The sequence below is a fragment of the Pundamilia nyererei genome, unplaced genomic scaffold, assembly GCF_000239375.1.
Source record: "Pundamilia nyererei isolate P.nyererei 1_Seehausen unplaced genomic scaffold, PunNye1.0 scaffold00023, whole genome shotgun sequence".
Taxonomy (NCBI): Eukaryota; Metazoa; Chordata; class Actinopteri; order Cichliformes; family Cichlidae; genus Pundamilia; species Pundamilia nyererei.
The window spans coordinates 2,423,068-2,442,638 of NW_005187424.1; the positions used below are offsets into that span (position 1 = coordinate 2,423,068).

The window sequence follows — 19,571 nt, forward strand, 5'->3', positions numbered from 1 at the left end:
ATTCTCAAGAACTACGTCAGCACAAAGGTTTGGTAAATAAATGTCTTAAGTAAACAAATGTAAAGAGGCCACAGGTCTGCTGTGATAACCTCCATCTCCAGATGGCAGACTGCCGTTAAAGGGAAGGGAAACGTGAGACAGATGAGTGGAAGGGTCAGACGTCAGGAATGAGGAAATCCCACCCTTTGCCCAAGCAGAGAACAGGAAGCAAAGCCATTTGCATACAAATTCACTCTCTTTGGAGCAACGTGTAGCTCAGGGAGAGCATGTTAAGAGCGTGGGAGGAGACCTGCAACCCGCTAATAGTGCAGTGACAGGTGGTTATTACGTGCCCGATGGCATTCTTAGACGGCAGGGGGGCAATGATAAATAGGAAGCATTCAGAACATACTCCTTAGAATTTAATTTTCTGAATGTGGAGCAAGGAGGCGAGAAGGAAAAGAAACACTCAGTTGGATCGACATGTCTAAAGCTCATATTGAGAGTTCCAGGGAGCAGCTACCAAATGCAAGTTTGCTTAATTTCACGTAGTTGAATGCAAAAGGCCATAAAACTGTTAACCACGTTTCCAGTTACCTTTAATCCTCTGAAAATGGTGAGCTGTGTTGTAATGTTAAACCCCTTAAATTATGACTGAAATCAAATTTTAACTGGTTGATTTAAAACCTGCTGTGGCGAATTGTATCAGTCCAAATACTTGGCTCTGATAATAAAAGTTGAACATAAACAGAGCCTGATGAACAAGAGTGTTTAAATTAAAATGTCTCCGATTACTTTGAATGTCTGTAATACGTTAATTATTCCAATACTTTTGTGCAACCGTTTAGTTTATGCTGAAAATTGGTGGTATTGTCCAAATACTCACATACTTCAATGTATTATTAACATACATATAGTGCAGTTCAATTTCCTCTACGGCCCAAATGAAAAAAAACCTCTTTACTTCATTTTCTGCTACATTAAGCAAACATTTCCACTTTAAATTTCTACCTTACTGGTGCTGTGACCTGTCCCAACAAGGGAATACCGGTAAATAAATACCTAACAACTACCAACTGACATTAAACACTTGCAACACTCACATACCTCAGATAATGTTTGTGTAGCAAACAGATGCCGCTCATTCTTGGCCTGTGTTTGCATTTTTTAAAGCTTTGTCACTTCTTCCCAAACATTTCAAACACATTTAAAGCCGCAGATGAGTTTAAACCACAGCACACCTGATTAAAAATGAAACGTCAGATCTGAATCCTCAACAGGAGGAGCGGCCGTTAGACCCCGCTGATTTATGACCCGGACCGCCTGCAGAGTGATCACCACAGGTGATGACGATTTTCTCTCTGATCTCCCACAACACTGACGACTTTATGGCCTGTGTAATTAAAGACTTAAATACACAGTGGCCTCAGAGTTGACCCAAGCATGAAAGGGGGGGAAACTGATGAGGGTCAATCATTTCTGTAGAGCAAATGAGAAGGTACCTGCCACAGCACATAGGTGCAAATCTAAGACATAAAAGAAGTATTGACTGGTGCAGGGTTGGATGTTTCAGCCTCCTGCATACTTCAGGGAAAACTGGGAGAAAAGGGTGTTGTTGGAGTAGAGAGATTCAGTTTTGATAACGCTGCTGTTATCTGCCCCCACCTCTTTGTCAAGTGACAACAGCTGCCTGAAAGTAATGGACCATGAAGTCTTCCCTCTTGAGAACCGCGTGTATACACATTTGTACACAATCCACTAAGCTATCAGATTTCTTTTCAATTTGTTTGGTTGATATGAAAACAGACATGTTTTTGATGGCATGTTTGACCAGTGAAGGAAGCACTTTGTGTGTTTTTCCCACACAGGCATTTTTGGCTCACGATCATTTATTCACAGTAAACCCAAGCATTCTCCGCAATTGTCCCTGAAATAACTCATGAAACAAACACTAACGTCCACCATATTTTCGGCATAGTTTACTTATAAACTGGTGACATCTACCTTTTATTTACAATCCGACAACAGCCTCTGGTTCTAGATTTATTTCAAAGGGTCATCGTTTGCGTTTTTGCCATTCCGATGCTTCACAATAAGTTGCCATGCAAGTTTTCCGAACCCAAACATTACCATATTTGGACAAGAGAGTGGAGTGCTAACTTAGCTGGTTAAATTAATAAACATGGGTCAGAACATCTGGGCCAGAAGACTATGCACGAGTGCCTAAAACCTGCATTCTGTCTGAATGCCACCAGATGGCGATAGCTGCAGCTGCAAAGAGGTCTATAAATGTCAAAAAGAAAACAGTTTTCTGACCTCTGTAAATACATTCCTGTTGAATTCATAGGCTCAGTCACTCATTGGGGTTTATATTGAATAAAAGAAGTCTATTTTTATCATTTTTGTCACACACACAGCAAAATGAAGGATCACCTGTGGTATTAATCATTGGCTAGCAAGCTGTTAATCATAATCAGTTTCACAAACCTGCCCACCTCGTCACATCCGGTTTTTTTTATAACCAAGATGGCGACGGAGGAAAGGTTCGTTTTGAATCTTCAACAAACAAACATGTGATGTCATGGTAGCTACGGTTATCTTTTGTATTAACTTTGTATTAAGAGCGAGAGAAGCTAATTAACCACAAACTAGCGAGTTCATCTGTGCAAAATCCAAGTGACAGTGAAAGAGCTAAAATAGTTTCACAAAGCAGAAAACTTCCTTTGGTTTACATCTCCACAGTGTCATGGAAAGACGAGAAGGGTTTTCTTTTTACTCTAAATGAGGAAGGACGTCACGTCTTCAGGCTCTTCTCTCGGAAAGATGTACAAATCAAAACATGTTCGGCTGTTTATGTCACTGCGACTGAAAGAATGTAAACTGACTTTTCCCCTTACCAATTCATCAGCGTATCCCAGGATGCTTTTAGGGCGTAGATTATAATCACTTGCTGTCTATTGTTTTGTTTTCTCTCTACTTTCTCTTCAGGCTTTACCATATCAAGCAAATCACCCCATGTTTAATCTCAAACAATCGCTTTATTCAGTGTTTTAACAAGTCGTGCATATTAGGTTGTAGGAAAATACTACATATGTAACTAAAAATCCAACATAAAAGTGATCGCATCATCATCATGATCGCTTGCACCTAAATGCACAAGGAGAAAATACGGCATCGAGGTCGCACTCAACCTGTGCATGTCATTGCATAAGACAGAAAGAATGAGGGTAGCCCGGGGGTGTTTGCAAGGGGAGATCTGCAAATTAATTGCAGGAGGCGATCCAAACGGATGACCTCATTAGCCATCGGTGGACAAGGAATGCTCTAAATAGCTTTTATATAAGACAACATCAAATAATTCCTGTTCTCACTCAGCTGAATATCAAAAAATTACTATCTGCTCTATTTTTTTCAAGAATTTCAATTCATTTTGCTTCAGGGCTAAAGGATAGTGCAGAAGGAATTCAAAACTCCTGCAGGCACATACACACAAATACCAGCCTGGTATGGATCCAAAGTATAAATCTTACTGTCAGTCTTACAAGTTTTCTGATTCTCTGGAAATACTCAAAGAAACATGAGCACATAAAGCATCAAAGGTCTAAGTATTCCTGTTACTGTGTATGACAGAGGTGGGCCTCCTTCTTCCCAGCAGAGGGCCAGACTGGCTGAGACTCAGCAGGAGAAGAGTCACATACTGAAGTCTATGACAAAGCTGGTACCGTGAATTACAACAGACAGCAGCCACACCCGGACCAGTGTTAACTTGTAGCACCGCTGGTATGTTTGCAGTAATATTGGCAATCCTGACAATGTTTGTGGTTTCTTTGCCAGACAGCCTGCAGATTTGCAGCTGGCTTTGATTAACTGGAGCAAAGCCGTACTGGCTGGGGGTTTCTTTGACTGTCTTACCAGGTTTGAAATGTTGTACCTACTTTAGCATCAACATCACTGCCTGCAAAGTAGAACTGAGTGATCCAGGAGATGTGTGGGTTACACCATTCAAGGGTTTGCTGTGTGAATGATTAGAAAACTGATCCAACATCCAGTCTCTAATCATCGGCATCATTCAGACTAAACTGGTGCAGTTTACTGAAACTCTATCCCATGATAGTGATACTCCAAGAAAAAAAAACAGTTTCTTCTAAGCCGACCTTAGATGTTTTGTTAGCGCTGGAAATTTCCTGTGGACATCTCCATTACTTAAGAGATTATGAGATGCAAAAATAAATGAATTAAAAGTCCCAAATTCAAACCCACTTTCATGGACTTTCAGGGCCTTTACGTCATACAATGTTTATGGTATGAAGACAAAATTTTGCATGCTTCTGTACAGAAAAAGTTGTGATCCCAGCACTTATTCCACCTCTGTTTACATACTACAGTACAAACACACACTGTAACTGGGACACTTGTTAACATGCTCATTGTGTGTTAGAGGAATGAGCCTTTTCCTCGTCGCCTCTCTGACTCTGTTGCCGCGCCGATAAGAGCGCGCCCCTCTGTCTCTGCAGCATTCCAAGCATCCTGCAGCAAACGTCCGCTGCCATATTGCTGCACGAGAAGAGTCCAGCAGCAACCTGCACCCACTCCCTTTGACCCCCATCTCCCAACACTGTCCACACACACACACACACTCTTAAGAACAATGGGACGTTCCTGTCATATGAGGGATATGGCTGGAAGTAGAGGTGGAACACACGCGAAGCACGTCTGGCATGTTCAGAGAGGAATGTGCAACAAAGAGTAAATGCAGGCAGCAACAATTCTGGGAAAAGTTATTATCTTGTAAAAGAAGTTCAGCAACTCATAAAAATACATATTAAATATGACATCCATCAAGGTACAACAATGTGTGAGAAGCGATTAACCGTCTGAGTCACGCTAAACCCACATTTGAGGCCTTTTTGGTAACATTTCTAAAGCAATCTCTGACCTCCAATAAGTTCAAACATTGAAAGGATTGAAAACCTCTTTCAATGCTACAAGCTTGCAACCACTTAATGCTGAGAAATCTCAAAATCTGCTGGCAAATCAACCCAGTCTGCTCTGAGAAATCCCCACGAACCTGCACTGCCTCAGCCACTCAGAGATAAGTCAGCCTTTACACAAACAATCAAGCTTCATTCTTTATTCCCGTGACAAGATCTTACAGATAGCAGAAATTCCTCAAACAAATACCCTGAATATCTCAATCCATCAAGATCAGTTGATAACTGTGAGCCGATATTCCCACAGAGGATTCACTAATTTGCATGTGTATTTGATGTCTGGTATTTCGAAGGACGTTCGGTGAGGTGTTAGACCCTCTTGTGAGCCCACACAGCTCTCTCTGAATTACAGCATATCACCAGATAACAGGAGAATTAAACTTGGCAGCTGCGCTGCCATTGACTTGTGCAGATCTGTAACCACCTGTGATGTCTCCCTCTGCTGGTTCTCTGAGGTAAAGGATGGGAAACAAGGTCAACGCACTTCATCTCTCATTTGTCTGAAACGAATCGCGGAAGTAATGAAGGACGGAGAAAGGGCCGACTCTGATGACTTCATTATAATTTCTTGCACAGTCATCAATATTCTCATCACTTTGCAGCCATCTTGAAATCCATCCACTTTGAGGGAGGATGTATTTTGAACAGTTAACGATAAAAACGAGTCAAATTTGATCAAACGTGCTTTAAAAGTTTGCTTGGCACCATTTTAGCAAAATGACAAAGTCATGCCGAGCGGTGCTGACTTCACCAGTCCAGATAGCTTTTGCAGTAATTTCTCAAAGACTTGCCTCAAAGCAAGTCCTCGAGGTGGTAGGTGTCCTCTCGTGCTGCATCAAGCTACCAGCATCAACCCCGAGAAGGTGAAAAGACTTCAGTTCGTTAAACTAATCATCTTACAGCCTGAACTTATTTTCTGTGAATTATTACATAAGTAAATCAATTCCTCCTCCCTTTTACTTAGGCCCCTTCAAGGAATCTCAGCACATATAAAAACCTTTTCACCTCCCTCTGCAGAGAGCCAGAGGATTGCCTGCCTTGCCAAATTCCTGAGCGCTGTTTGTTGGAGCTTTAAGCGCTCATAAAGCAGGCTCACGAATACCAAAGTGAGAAGTCAGCGAGCTCAGCTGAACATCACTTCTCTTTTGTTATTGTAACATTATGAAGGCAAAAATGAAAAACACATACTTCTCGAGATTTGTTTCCCACTTTATTTCCATTCGATCAGAGCGTCCTTCACTGGGAGAGCAGTAAATTGTCCCCACGCCCCCCCTCGGCTTTTTCACCGGTGCACATGGAAGAAATTAACATTCCATCAGCTTTCTAATGATGAGGACGAAGCACGCCGCAGGGGATGAAGGTCCATGACAGCATTGGCACGGTGCACGCATTCCTGCGCTCGACGGGCTGGAGGGCCTCTGCAGACGGGTGTTGATGATGGGTTGTGTGTGTGTGTGTGTGTGTGTGTGTTTGACTCTCCCTCCATCATGGACGCAGTGTAAACGATGCGGTATTTTCTAAGTTATGACAGACGTATGGGGAGGATGGACCCTCCTTTGGCTCGCTGCATCGTCAGTCTGTCTGGATGGAAATGCAAACGTCCCATCGATGCTGCATTCCAGACAAAATAAAATATGCAGGTCAAGAAAAACAAAAAAAACAAAAACAGCAGTTTGGACCAACCGAGTTCTCCTACTCAAACTTCATCATCTTGTCCTTCTACCTGGACATTTGACGTACGTGGTGTTCGAACACATTCCTCCTGCTTCCTGAATCTTGCAGTGCAGGATTTAGGGCAGCATCTTGTCAATCACAAGGGAGGCATGCCTTAAAGCATATAAGTTTAACTGCCTTCTGGACACTAAAGGGGATGACCATTTGTGAAGTAGACATCACGTTGTTCTCATTATGACCTCAAGCAACAGACTGAGCCCATAGATTTATCAGGAAAGTGTCACACAAAGCCACAGGCAAAGGGAGACACTGGCCATTTTTCCCAGACTTCAAATTAAATGGATTTGTTTTGCTACTGTGGGAGTCGCCCCCTGCTGGCCATTAGAAAAAAAAATACAGCTTCAAGGCACTTGTGCTTTCTGACTTCACTTTTCAGACCTGTAATCTACATTCAGCTTCTTCTAGCACACAGATAAACACACATTCAAGTGTAACAGCCTACAACCTTTACTACAGACGGTTGTTAAGGAACACTTGGTTTAACTCGAGGCGTAAATGTGAAAAAACACTCAATCAAGGGACGCACTAACCCATCTGCGATCATTCATGATGATATAATAAAGCCCAAGAACACAGCTGGCACTGTTGTGACTCCATCACTGACCATCCTGCACTGACATCTGGGCAGACTCCAGCTCCGAGCTGCTGTGCAGGAACGTGGAGAACGTCTTGTTGTTCTTCTCCTTCATCCCGAAGATGTGGCTGTCCAAACTCTGCAGCAGCTCCTCAGTCCGTAGGTTCTCTTCCTCCAGGAAACGAGTGACCACTGTGTCTGTCAGCGATGCAGACAAAAGGTCCTAAAGAGGGGAAAAAAATGCAACTTTAGGATTCATCACCCCAAAAAACTAAACTAAATGTTACAGGACATCAATTTTGATGAGGCTCACCTCGGAAGAGGGAGAAGAAATCTCTTTATCGCTGATGGTCAGAGAGTCTCCCGGGCTCGAGTTTTGTCCATCAGCTGCAGATTTGCTGGAGCTTAGGACCGGCACAGAGTCTCTCGTGGACAGTGTTGTTGTGGTGCTGCTGCTGGAGGACGAGGAGGCAGATGAATGAGGCCTGCTACCTTGGGACTGGCTGCGGGACAGACCTGTGGACGTCTTGGACGAGGTTTGAAGTTCTTTAAAGAGCATCTGGATCTCTCCTTCATAGCAAGTGGTGTTCTCTAGAGCCTGAGCTTTTCTGACTTGCATGTTCTCCTGTGGCCTGTGACAAAACAACACCCCAAACTATTTAAATCTAATATGGAAAAAACACTTTATATCTTAGTTTTTACAAAATACTGAAAATTTTCCTCTTTTACAGGCGACCGCTGATGGAAAGTAGCCTGTCTGTGTACATATACTCGCTACCTGTTATACGTAGGCTGCTCTTGGTCAGTCGCAGCATGGCTGAGCACAGCGTGTTCATATTTATCATGACTGCTCTGATTGGAGGCCTCAAGTTGTGACTGCATCTCAGCGAGTGTCTGCCTTAACTGCCGATTCTCCTGCTCCAGGCTGCTCAGAGAAGACACATAACTCTCCCTCAGGGAGGCAAGCGGGGAGCCTCCCCTCTGTGGAGCGATGAGTGATTCAGGGGGTTAAAAGTGACAGAGGAGTGATTCGGACTTGGTAAAAAAGCACAGAAGAGGCACAAAGAAAAGGCTCCTGTCTGTAACATGAGTGATGACTGATATCGAAGCAGACAAACCTTTGGTGACTGAGGCTGCAGTCTCTGCAGCAGACCTTTCAGGTGTTGGTTCTCAGCCTGTACCATCTCCAGCTGTGCATGAGTCATCTGTGAAAGAATGAGAAAAATGTGATGAACCTCAAAGAATACAACATAATTTCACATTTGGCACAAAACAGGCTGCATTAATCTGCCAGAGATACAGAATAAATGCTAAGAAATAGCAAACCAGCCGTCAGGAAATCGAGGTTTGTGAGTAAGTGTCTTATTTATCAAAGCGCCTGTAAAAACAAGTTTATACTAAATGCAAAGTGAAAGCAAGTGTATGTGAACACAGATGAATCCATTCGCATGAGTTAAAGATTTTTCAGCCTTTGTGATTGATTATACTCCTCATGTTGAATATAAATGTACCAATATTTCTTAGGTGGGAAACAAACAGGCTCTAGAGAAGGGGTGTCGAAATCCAGGCCTCGAGAGCTGGTGTCCTGCAGGTTTTAGATCTCACCCTGGGTCAACACATCTGAATCACATGATTAGTTCATTGCCAGGCCTCTGGAGAACTTCAAGATAGGGCTGTTCGATATAACGATATATATCGGTTGTTTCGTGGTGTCGCAAAATAAACTGTTTACGGCAATATTTTTTCATCGTTTTTTTATGGACACTGTAGTGGTTATATTAATTTCTTAAAGTTCTCTATATCTCTTATATTTAATATAACAACACTACAGACGGACAAGCGCCTGTTTTTACGCGTTATGGTTAGCAACAACGACGGTAACACCATCGCATGTCCACTTGTTTATGTTCCACTTAAACCTTTCACAATAAAGCTCAAGATCCTGTTGAGACTTTTCAAAATAAACTGAATCACGTGAAAGAGCAGATTGTTTACGGATGAGAAGTAAAAAAAAGTCGTCAGGTGCTAAAAAATAAACCTTAGACTCAAACGTTAGAACAGGCTTTTCCCCGCAGCACGCCGTGTAATAAATACAAAGAAAACGGCGGCCGTTACAACTTATGTCTAAAAATGTATAGTTTCATGCATCTGTTGAAACACTGGACTCCAGCTACATGACGCGCAGCTGGAAACACTTCCCGCAAGTCGAGCTGCCCGAGGTTCACAGAATTTACAGAAAATGTTACATTTTTGTGATTTATATCGTTATCGGGACGATAGAATTCTTATAGGGGGATAGGAGATTTTGGTCATATCGCACAGCCCTACTTCAAGACATGTTGAGGAGGTAATTAAGCCATTTGGATGAGCTGTGTTGGATCAAGGACACATCTAAAACCTGCAGGACACTGGCCCTCAAGGCCTGGAGTTCGACACCTGTGCTCTAGAGAGCCGATTACACAAACGGAGAGCAGCAAAGGACAGGACGTTACACCATCAGCTTGTTAAGGGTCTACCATTTTTCTGGTTAAAAGCTTCAAGTTTCACTGTCCAGTCCCTGCCCAGTACAGCATTCATGCAGTCCATTAATCTAGATCATTTATAAACTTGCTGTTATTAGCAGAAGATGCTTTAAGGGGCCTTGGAAAATCTCCATTTTTAAAGGGATTGCTGCTCACAGAGGCTCGTCTGATCATTCTAGTTTTCTCTCTAGAAGAAGTCTTTACCTACATAATCACTGTTTTTGTGAACTGGCACTGCATTCAACTGAATTAACTCACTTTGAGCTCAGCAGACTTCTTCTCTGATCGCTCCTCCTCATCGCGAAGCTGCTGCTTGATGCTGGACGAGGAGGCGCTCAGATTGGCGACGGCGAGGTCGCGCTCGTGCAGCTCGCTGGTCAGCTTTGACACCTCCTTTCTCATTCCCTCAACTTCGCCGCTGTGAGTCTGCCTGGCCCGCTCAAGGTCCTCTCTGAGCTGTAGATCAAACGTAGGCAGGACATGAGGTAGTGACGCAGAGCTGATGTTAAACAACAAGAACAAGAATGAAAAAAAAAAAAAGAACAAAAACAAAAACACAGACCCTTTTCGCTTCAGCCATAGAAGAGTCACATTCAGCTTTCAGGCTTCGCAGTTCTTGCTCCGTCTTCAAGTTGTCATCTCTCTGTTTACTCACCACCTGCAGCCTGAGTCCAGACAAATAAAAGCAATGACTCGCACAGAAAAAAGATCTGAATGAAATCCACTGACAACTCTGTGTGCTCTGCATTTTTTTTCTTAATTTACTTCAGGTCGATTTCAGTGCATATACACATTTAAAAAGGACCACCGAGGTCCAAAGACATTCAAAAGCTACATTGCATAAATATTCAATATTCCCACACAAGGACTAAAAAATATTAGCATCACTCTGCAACTTCTTGCTCCCACGGTTCCTTTTCTCCTGATAGCTACATCCTAAAATACGTCTGATTTGGAGAAAAGTGATTCGGTCTGTAATTTTTCTTCTTGTGATATAAATCAGGCGCACCCCATTCCCACTCACTCACTATTTGCTTCAGCACAAGACAGGACTAAAAGGAGTAAAAGACTAAAAAACTAACTTGGGTTTTGGACTACATGAAGGGGCGGACTAACATTACCTCTCTTTGAGACATGCCAGTTCAGCCTTGAGATGACCCTGATATGCTTGGGCACCTTGGAGCTTGGCTGCAGTCTTCTCCAGCTCTCGTCTGAGGATTTCCACACCGGTGCAGCCCTGAGCTACCAGACAGTCTTCCAGAGAGCTGCACAAGAACATCACGCAAACATTCACAGGATGGCAACCTTTATGATGGACAATAGCTAATTGTTTTTCCCAACAGAAAACATCAGAAGATGAAGAAAAGATGTTAGGGAGGATGTGTTGATTCATGCAGGCTGGATAAAAGTATCACTTCATTACTGATGTTGTAATTTTAAATAAACAGGCTTGTTCACTAGGGACGGGAGAACCATGAAACAATCATTAAAGATGAGAAAAACTACAGTATGAAAAGTACAGACCGTGGCTGCAGTGGACACTTGTTGTGGTTTTCAACACTCGGGTCGTATTTAACAGTCGCTGACAGACCAACAACAGCACAAGCAGGAGTAGCCCACAGACCGGTTATACCACATTTTTCACACTGCCTACATCTACAACTAACACAGTCTGCAGGTAGATGGCCAGTTTGCTTAGCATTTAAAGAATTTGATCAGCTCTCGTTTTGGCTGCAGATACTTCAGAGCCAGTCACTTGGAAAGCTACAGTGCTACAAAGCAATATCCTGCCTACAGTGTGGACGCAGTACGCCCCCTTCTGTATAAGTTGCTGAACTACATCACTAGACATACACCCACCGAATGACTTGATCTTTAGCTTGCAGTGCTTGGTTGAATCTGGCTGTTTCGTTACGAAGTCTTTGGTGCTCAAGACTGGCTTGCCGCACAAATGCATCCTGGGAGTCCAGCTCCTCCCATTCCTCAGAAAGCACCTGCAAAACAGCGGATCATCAGCTGATTAAAAGATATTTTAACCTGCCACCTATGAGGAACTTTGAGCTTGTAAATGCTTAACTGAAAAATCAACATTAAGAGGTTTATGGGCACTGGATTAAATGTTGAAGCTCAGTTTCTCGACACCGATAAAGTTGATCGGTAGACTAAAGTCTTTTTCATTTTCTTTCAGGCTTAATACATGTCGGAGAAACTTGTTGTGAGTGTTGTTTAATTGAAAATCTTCAGTCCTATCACCTTCCCCAGGTTTCTGAACCTACCTTCCAACTCTCAAGTGGTCGGAGACGCTCCAGTTCCAGCTCCTGCGTGTGCAGACTTCTCTGAGCTTTTTCCAGCTGAGAGCGCAGGCGCTGCACCTCCAGACAGCAATCCCTGTGCTCCCTCTCCACTTGGTGCGCTGCCCACTGGGACTGGAAACAACAGAAAACACGTGGTGAATAAAACAAACAAGCCTCTGCTTTCTTTACATGCTGAAGTCACTGAACTTACTTTTATGTGTGAGAGCTCATCTTTCAAGCTCTTATTCTCGGTCTCCAGGATTGTGAGCTCCTGCCGGCTCTGGGTGCGCTGTTGCTCCCACTCCAGAGAGCGCTGATGATATTCCTGCAGAGAGAGGGGAGCTTCATTATACCTCACATACCCAGAAGACGGCAGCAATCCAATGGCATGACTGGGGTGATGTCAGGGTTCACCTTCTGGAGGTCTGTCTCTTTCACTCCTGCGTTAGCGTCCTTGAGGTGTTTGCGCTGAAGCTTATGGTAACTTCTCTTTAACTTATCCAACTGCAGGAATAGAAACGCACTTACTATATTTGAAATCATGCAGGAGAGTGAGTACAAACAGAAAAACTGTAAACTTCTGCCCAAGCAAAAGCAGAAAAGATTTGTAACAGACAAGTTTTCGCACCTCTTCACGGAGTTTGCGCAGTTGCTGCTCGTACTTGGCGGCTAACTCTTGTGGACCAGTCTTGACATCTTCAAGCTGCTTGCGGAGTAATCCAATCTACAGTCATGGGTGAGGACAGTAATGGTGTTGGAAAGAGTTAATATGAGCACTCAATTTATGAGCTGTGTTAGCAACTATCTTATATTGAAGCTATGCTCATTACCAGCTGCATATTTTTATTTTTGGTCTCTACTCAAAATGCTCTTTATTTATTCACACTGAGCCTTGACGCACCACCCCACTTCATCGTTGGTGCCCCACAAAAATTCCAGGTTCACAATCTACAAATTTTATCATCATCAACAAAAATAAAGGATCCAAATCTAGTTTTACTTAAATAAAGGCTAATTTAATCATATCAACAACATCCATTTTTCTTTTCCTCATCTGACGTTGCTTTGTGGCGGCAGCAGACAAAGCAACGCCGCTGGGAAACCTTCAAAAGGGAGCAAGTGTCCTGATTAGAGGCCATCTCAACTTGCTCTTTTTAACAGCGAGGAGCAGTGCCTCGACTCTGAGCTCCCTCCAGATGTCCTGGCTCCTAATCCTACCGCTACGCCCAGACTCACTTCAACTGCTTGTATCTACCACCACACTCGTTAGGTCATTCTCCAGATTTCAGCACGCACTTTAGGAGTTTGCAGGCACATCACACTCCACGTTCCCATCACTAGTGACTAAGATCATAGCCTCAGACCTGTAGGTGCATGCCCTCATCCTGGCTGCAAACTGCTCCAGTGCATGCTGATGGTCATGCTGTGATGAAGAACAATATCTGTTGGATGCAAACTGACTGAATAACCTCATCAGGAATGCCGAATCTGTAGTCGGCGTGAAGCTCATCAGCCTGGAGATTCTTTTAACCTCACTGTCTGAGAGTCTGCTGCTATCAGACTCTTTAATTCATCTACTTGAGTCAGACCCACACATACTGATCAAGACTAAACACACCTCACTGCACTCTGCCACAAAGTATATGTGCACACCTAGCAGCACCTTTGACCTGTTAATGTCCCAGAAACATTAATGTTAATACGTATGTCCTTTTATATTTATATCTTGAAGTTTCGCTGATCTGATCATTTGCACAACACAGGGATGTGATTTTGAGGTTCCCACAATGGACACCACCTAACACCGGCTACACTTTGACATCCTGTCCACAAACATCACTAACAGGATCGAGGGAGGAGTACCAACACTGGATCAACACGTGTACACATCATCATTTATCTTTTAGAACTTTGCTCCTGTTTAGTATAAACTCTTAAGCTCTTCTATTTCACCTCCAGGTCCCTCCGTTCAATTGTGCTCCTTGAGTTTAAAAGTTCCTCTTCTCTACTTTTCAGCCTGAGCTCCAAGGCGCGGTTCTCATCTTCCCACTTCTTCTTCTGATCGTTGATCATGATGTCAATTTGTCGCATCAGTTCCTGAAGCTCCGGCTCACACGATGAAAGGACTGAGCTGAAAGACAAAGCCAAATAACGAAAAGGGTGTAATTTCTGTAAATGCTCATGGCCCAAGTTAGTTCTTTAAGCGCAGTGCAACTTACCTCAGATCAGGGCTGTGCATCGACCCCAGAAAAGCCTCCATCTGGTTCAAAGTAACGTCAGCCCTGTTAGTAACTTAAAGCGGACTTGCTTTACGGGTGCTTCACGTGCCCTTTCCCTACGCAAGAAGTTTACTATAACTTAGCAACCATACACGTTACTAGCAACCCATAATACACAGCGAGCTAAACCATGGCTGACCTCACTGCTACACGGAGGTGGTTTCTGCTTACAGCATTGTTAGCTCACGTTAGCTGCTGGCTGTGGCTGGTCCGTGTCAACTCATCCAACTTTATTTGTTTACATCACTAGCTGGACTACACTGCACAACCGAACAGCGCGCTTCCTGAGGTATGGCGGTAACTCCACCACTGCATGTGATGTCAACACGCTGTACGTAACTTCAGAGCACAGGAAGCAGCTTGTTTAAAATACTCAAAACAGACCTGTTATCCACACGCCTAGCTATGAAAGTTCGTATTTGGAAATTCCCTGTTGCCTGTAACGATTTTTTAACAAATATTATCATAATATAGGTCATCTTGTTGGCTTCTTAGAAGATTAAAGGATATTGTCAGACATTCTATGAACACGTGGCTCGTTGGTCTAGGGGTATGATTCTCGCTTCGGGTGCGAGAGGTCCCGGGTTCAAATCCCGGACGAGCCCAATTTTTGTACCGTTAAGGACTGTTGACATATTTACTTCAAACATCTGCAGTGAATTTTTGTGGAGTCTACGTAAGTGGTCAGCACTGCTACCAGTTTTCAAGCTAATGCGCGTTTTCACTTCTGAATTGGCTTGTGGTTGTGTTCTGGTGTTCTGGGAATCCGTCCCACCACACTAAAAACTCTACCCGTTGTTTCTGCGCATGCGCCACGCGTGCGCAAAAACACAAACCCCAAATTGACTTCATTTTTTTAGGCCAATGTGAATATTTGTTATGGTTATGATTAGGGTTATGGTTACGGTTTGTCAGAAGTCACTTTCAAATTATCGTACGTATAGGACGATTTGCCAAAGTAGGACGGTCTCAGAACCGGTGATTTATATGCTGTGCCAGTCACGGTAGAAACCAAGAAAATAGTGTAGGGTCCCTACTCTTTGTGGTCAGTTGTATTTTTGGAAAGAAAAATATTTCTTACGTCGATTCCGTCCAAACAGTTTTCAGGAATTTGCTGACATCGGTTAGTCCTTATATTGAGGTTGCGATATATATTCTCTTATAGCGATGCGATGATTGTTGATTAAGTACATTCATGGATGTGTTAACATATAAAAACGCTACCACGGGATTCCCTGCAACTGGCTCGTTGGTCTAGGGGTATGATTCTCGCTTTGGGTGCGAGAGGTCCCGGGTTCAAATCCCGGACGAGCCCTCCTTTTCTATTTTTCCTAAAGGATATCAACCCTTTTCAATTTATCTTGAAACATAAGGATGTTTTTAATGTTAAAGCTAACTAGATTACTTTTTCTGTTTGACTACACCCGCCTTCCATTGCGTCATTTCCCCGTTTCTCCACCTGCCTGTTGTCAAACACTGAACAAAGAGCGTCCCAGCCGCTCTGCTTCCCCAGCTGTTATGCTGGGTGGGTATGGGGCCGTGAGAAAGAGAAAGAGCTAGAGACGTTTCTGTTCCGCCCCCACAAACCCAACAGACACTCCTAACAGGAGGCAGACGAGCCGGCTTTCTGACACCATTTACTGCAGAGAGGCTGAGCTGTGCAGCCAAAGACGGACAATAAATTACACGCAAAGGCCAGCTGTAAGTACACTCTTTATTATTATTATTATTGAAACATTTTTCTTTCAAATCAGCATAAGATAGTAGATGGTAGTGTATTTTGGTATATTGCTGTCCTTTCTAATCAGCTCCATTGTCTGGAATAGAACATCAATAATCCTACAATAATCCAGATTAACCTTTATTTAAATATTAAATTATTAGATCTTAATTGGACATCTTAACTACAAATGTAACTTAAATTTGATGCAACAATGCTTCTAATAGCTAATAAAAATGTTTTTTTAATGTATTAGGGAGTCACTTTGGTGAGCTTGGGACCTGCAGGAGCCATCATCTTCACCATTGTTTCCAAACACCGGACTTGCAGAAAGCCTTTTCACACCCATTAAAAATTTAGATTTTGTAGAAAAATCATTCATTCCACAAGTTGTCGGGGTTGACCATGGTTCTCTGTGAGGATGGCGAATGTAGCGTCTGCCTGTTGCCCTACTCCCGGGTGGAAAGGATCCCCCGGGTGCTCCACTGCAGGCACACCTTCTGCGATTCGTGTCTGGAGAGGATGTCAACGGAGAGGAACGGTCTGCTCACCGTGGGCTGCCCTTTGTGTCGCCGGGTGACCTGCATAGGCCGAGGTCGAGGTCTTCGAGAAGCTCTGTGGGTCAACAGCAAGCTGTGGGACCAGATACCAGAGGATGTGGACGTAAGAGAAGAAGAGGAAGAGGAGGACGGAGAGAAGCAAACAGCTGCACAGGAGAGGATAGAAGATAAACAGTTACAAGGAGAATGGTGGGTTTATCATTTTGAGTCTTTAAACATTACAATGTGGAAGTTGAGGACTGTAAATGTTTTAAATGGCAGAAAATGAGAACAAAACCTCTTTGGAGGGAGTGCTGAATATAAAATTCCTGTCATACCGAGTCATTTACACATTAGTGCCGAGCAGTCCATTTGTCCACACAGCTTCTCATTAGCGCCTCGGCTCTACAGCATTCTTCCCAAAGCCCAGTCTGACACGAGAGTCTTTTCTCTTTTCAGCATTTCCTCGAGATCCGCCAGAGCGAAGCTCAAACTGCCCACGTTCTTCAGGAGGTTCAGTCTGACGAAGCAACACCAGGAGAGAATCGTGTCTGGCAGCAATGTGTACGTCCTGAGTTTGTAGCTTTTATTTACAGATTATTAGTAAAAATGATCACTTAAATTTTTCTGTTTGTTTCATCTTAAAGGGAAATGAAATCCTGGCGCAGACTTTCAACAGAAGAGACTTTTTAAAAATACGAAAACTGACAAGTGGCCGCTCTCAGAAAGAGAAGACACAACTTTGAAGGGAAGCTGTGGTCGCTGGGGGAGGAGGATTCATTTGTGATCCTGTCAGGACACGGTTTTGTCCTCAGCCAAAGGTGCTCCGTCTCCCCATTATTTATTCTAGGATTAATTCTCCCAGCCGTTGCTGTGGGATTTAGTTCAGCTGTCCCAGAGCGGCTAACACCCGTAGACCTAGACCCCCTCAGAACAGATGGTCCCCTCTCCATTTCAGCTCCTGAATAGCCATCATAACTTATTGTTTTCTGTATTTATGATAGCTAGGACATGAAGTATTTAATAAAACTATTTTTGAAACAAGTTTCCATTGGGTTTTATTGACATCTGAAAGAATCATGAGCTTTCCTCCTTTACCGCATGCACCATTTATGACACATGAAGTATTTAAGTGAGTGAAGAAAGTGAAGCCAGGAGGGGATTTCTGAATATAATTTCTGTGGAGAAGACGCACAACAAAAACCTGCCACAAAAGACTCATTCAACCACGAAAGTGGATTATAAAACTCCATTCACCGAGCATCTGGCACATATTCCACGTTCAATGATATCTGCAAACTGGATCATCACTTTCTTTTTGTTCCACCTTATGTGCACGTTAAACCCGCCCGACATATTTTAAAGAAGATACGTTGAGAGGACTATGATGTGTTTGTTGTCTCAGTCACATTAAGGTCAGTGCTGTTTGGATGGAGCTGAAAATCTGTTAGTTGTCACACTGGTTTGGACTCAACTGTTAGCCTGCACACTCTTAGTCATGTATTGGCAGGCGGTGTGTTATTCTGCCTTTAGATACCATATTCCCACGTTTAAGTGTTAAATGACTGCCAAACAGGAAGCTGCTTCCAAGTTTAAAAAAAGCTGGCAGCCACGGGGGCGGGCTGGATGGGAATGTATCAGGAAGGCAGCAACAAACAAACACGCACACGCATGACTGTGTATATGGGAAAGAACCAGTTTCAGTTTTGCAATGTATTTACTGGCTCTCAGTGCAGGCCTGATGGTGGAAATACCCAAGATTAAAGCTGAACAGAACAGGAAACAACTCCCAGATTGTCTCAGCAGTGGTGGGATAATGTAGATAACTGACTTCAGTCGGATTTGGAATGCTAAAATATAAAATTACACTTTTCCTGGAGGATAATTTAGGCCTAGCATCAGAATTAAATACTGTGGTAAATTACACCAACCTAAAAACTGAAGGCCCGCGTAAGCACCTGCAGGTTTCTTTGGTCAGACTGATTAATGAGGCAGTTATTTACCCCGGAGCCGCAAAAATATTTTCAGCTCCAGCGGGGAAACTTTGCAACAACGTCATGGTGTAAGATCATTTCCTTAGTACTGCATTGCAAACAATAGTACATTCCTGTTTGAGTATCTGAATTCACACAAACACTTGCAGTACAGAATAATACGTCTGGGATTAATTAAACAAATTAAAGATCAACTTTCATTCTTGTGATTGAAACACTACGTTATTACCTGCACAGGTGGCCTAGAAAGAGTCACCATTTAGTTTCTGTTTTACAGCTGGAAACAGTAATGAAATCAGCAAACCGTCATGAGTAGAAACTGGAGATAATCGTTATTGAGTCAAAGTAGAAACCATGCATGCCACGACACGTGTGATAACTTGACACAATAATTCCTTATTGTGACCTACACAATGAGAGAGTGCACATAACAGCAAGCTTAAAGTCATGACAGTACAGCAGTTTTAGCATTATCCAATCATCTCAGGGTTTTTATTGCATCCCATATTTTTTTGTGTTGTAGTTTTCAAAAGGTTAAAATTTAAGACAGACACCTTTTGAAAGTCTGGCTTTTATCCAGTGTGTATAAAGGAAACCTTTGATATTTTCTGTTAGTAATACAAAAAGAAGTTTTTAATTTACTGTATCATTGCTTTTTTAGGCTGCCAACAAAGACTTAAACTAAGATTTTTTATTTTATTTTATTTTTTTTAGGTAGGTGGGACTGGATCTGGGTTGGAAATGCTCTGACCGTTTACAGATTGTTTTACAGCAGCTCTACGTCCTTGTTTCAAGAACGATGACAGCCATGTCCATCTTTTATATAGTCTTTGTTTTTTCTCTGGCTAAGTACAAATGGCCAAAACTGTCAAATTAAAATTATATAAAGAAATACATAAATGACCTATTAAAAATATAAAATTAAAATAACTAAATATAGTATAA

The 19,571-nt window shown here is 42.8% G+C and overlaps 2 protein-coding genes and 2 non-coding genes across 4 annotated transcripts; 3 read left to right on the forward strand and 1 right to left on the reverse strand.

The window, feature by feature from the left end:
* Nucleotides 1–6,167: 6,167 nt before the first annotated feature.
* cep63 (centrosomal protein 63) lies at nt 6,168–14,679 on the reverse strand. The gene is made up of 14 exons (XM_005727178.1): nt 14,314–14,679; nt 14,048–14,225; nt 12,723–12,818; nt 12,509–12,598; nt 12,306–12,419; nt 12,077–12,226; nt 11,661–11,794; nt 10,922–11,065; nt 10,363–10,465; nt 10,059–10,256; nt 8,397–8,483; nt 8,057–8,259; nt 7,592–7,910; nt 6,168–7,501 (listed from the first exon to the last, which is right to left on the reverse strand). Exons 1-14 carry the CDS (start codon nt 14,352–14,354, stop codon nt 7,301–7,303), a joined length of 2,058 nt encoding a protein of 685 aa, XP_005727235.1. The 5' UTR covers nt 14,355–14,679; the 3' UTR covers nt 6,168–7,300.
* On the forward strand, nt 14,464–17,670 carry LOC106456141 (RING finger protein 208). Its single transcript, XM_013909295.1, has 6 exons — nt 14,464–14,529; nt 14,624–14,662; nt 15,968–16,074; nt 16,350–16,842; nt 17,092–17,196; nt 17,280–17,670. The coding sequence occupies exons 4-6, from the start codon at nt 16,499–16,501 to the stop codon at nt 17,323–17,325; spliced, it is 495 nt and encodes a 164-aa protein (XP_013764749.1). The 5' UTR covers nt 14,464–14,529; nt 14,624–14,662; nt 15,968–16,074; nt 16,350–16,498; the 3' UTR covers nt 17,326–17,670.
* On the forward strand, nt 14,907–14,978 carry trnap-cgg (transfer RNA proline (anticodon CGG)). The gene has a single exon. It is a non-coding gene; the product is annotated as a tRNA-Pro (tRNA).
* trnap-ugg (transfer RNA proline (anticodon UGG)) lies at nt 15,617–15,688 on the forward strand. The gene has a single exon. It is a non-coding gene; the product is annotated as a tRNA-Pro (tRNA).
* Nucleotides 17,671–19,571: the final 1,901 nt, after the last annotated feature.

Coding starts and splice junctions, on each gene's coding strand:
- cep63 (XM_005727178.1), bottom strand. CDS start 14,354: ATGGAGGCTTTTCTGGGGTCGATGCACAGCCCTGATCTGAG. Junction 14,226..14,313: donor ATGCACAGCCCTGATCTGAG/GTAAGTTGCACT, acceptor TTTGTCTTTCAG/CTCAGTCCTTTCATCGTGTG. Junction 7,502..7,591: donor TTTCTTCTCCCTCTTCCGAG/GTGAGCCTCATC, acceptor TCCCCTCTTTAG/GACCTTTTGTCTGCATCGCT.
- LOC106456141 (XM_013909295.1), top strand. CDS start 16,499: ATGGTTCTCTGTGAGGATGGCGAATGTAGCGTCTGCCTGTTGCCCTAC. Junction 16,843..17,091: donor AAACAGTTACAAGGAGAATG/GTGGGTTTATCA, acceptor TTCTCTTTTCAG/CATTTCCTCGAGATCCGCCA. Junction 17,197..17,279: donor ATCGTGTCTGGCAGCAATGT/GTACGTCCTGAG, acceptor TTCATCTTAAAG/GGAAATGAAATCCTGGCGCA.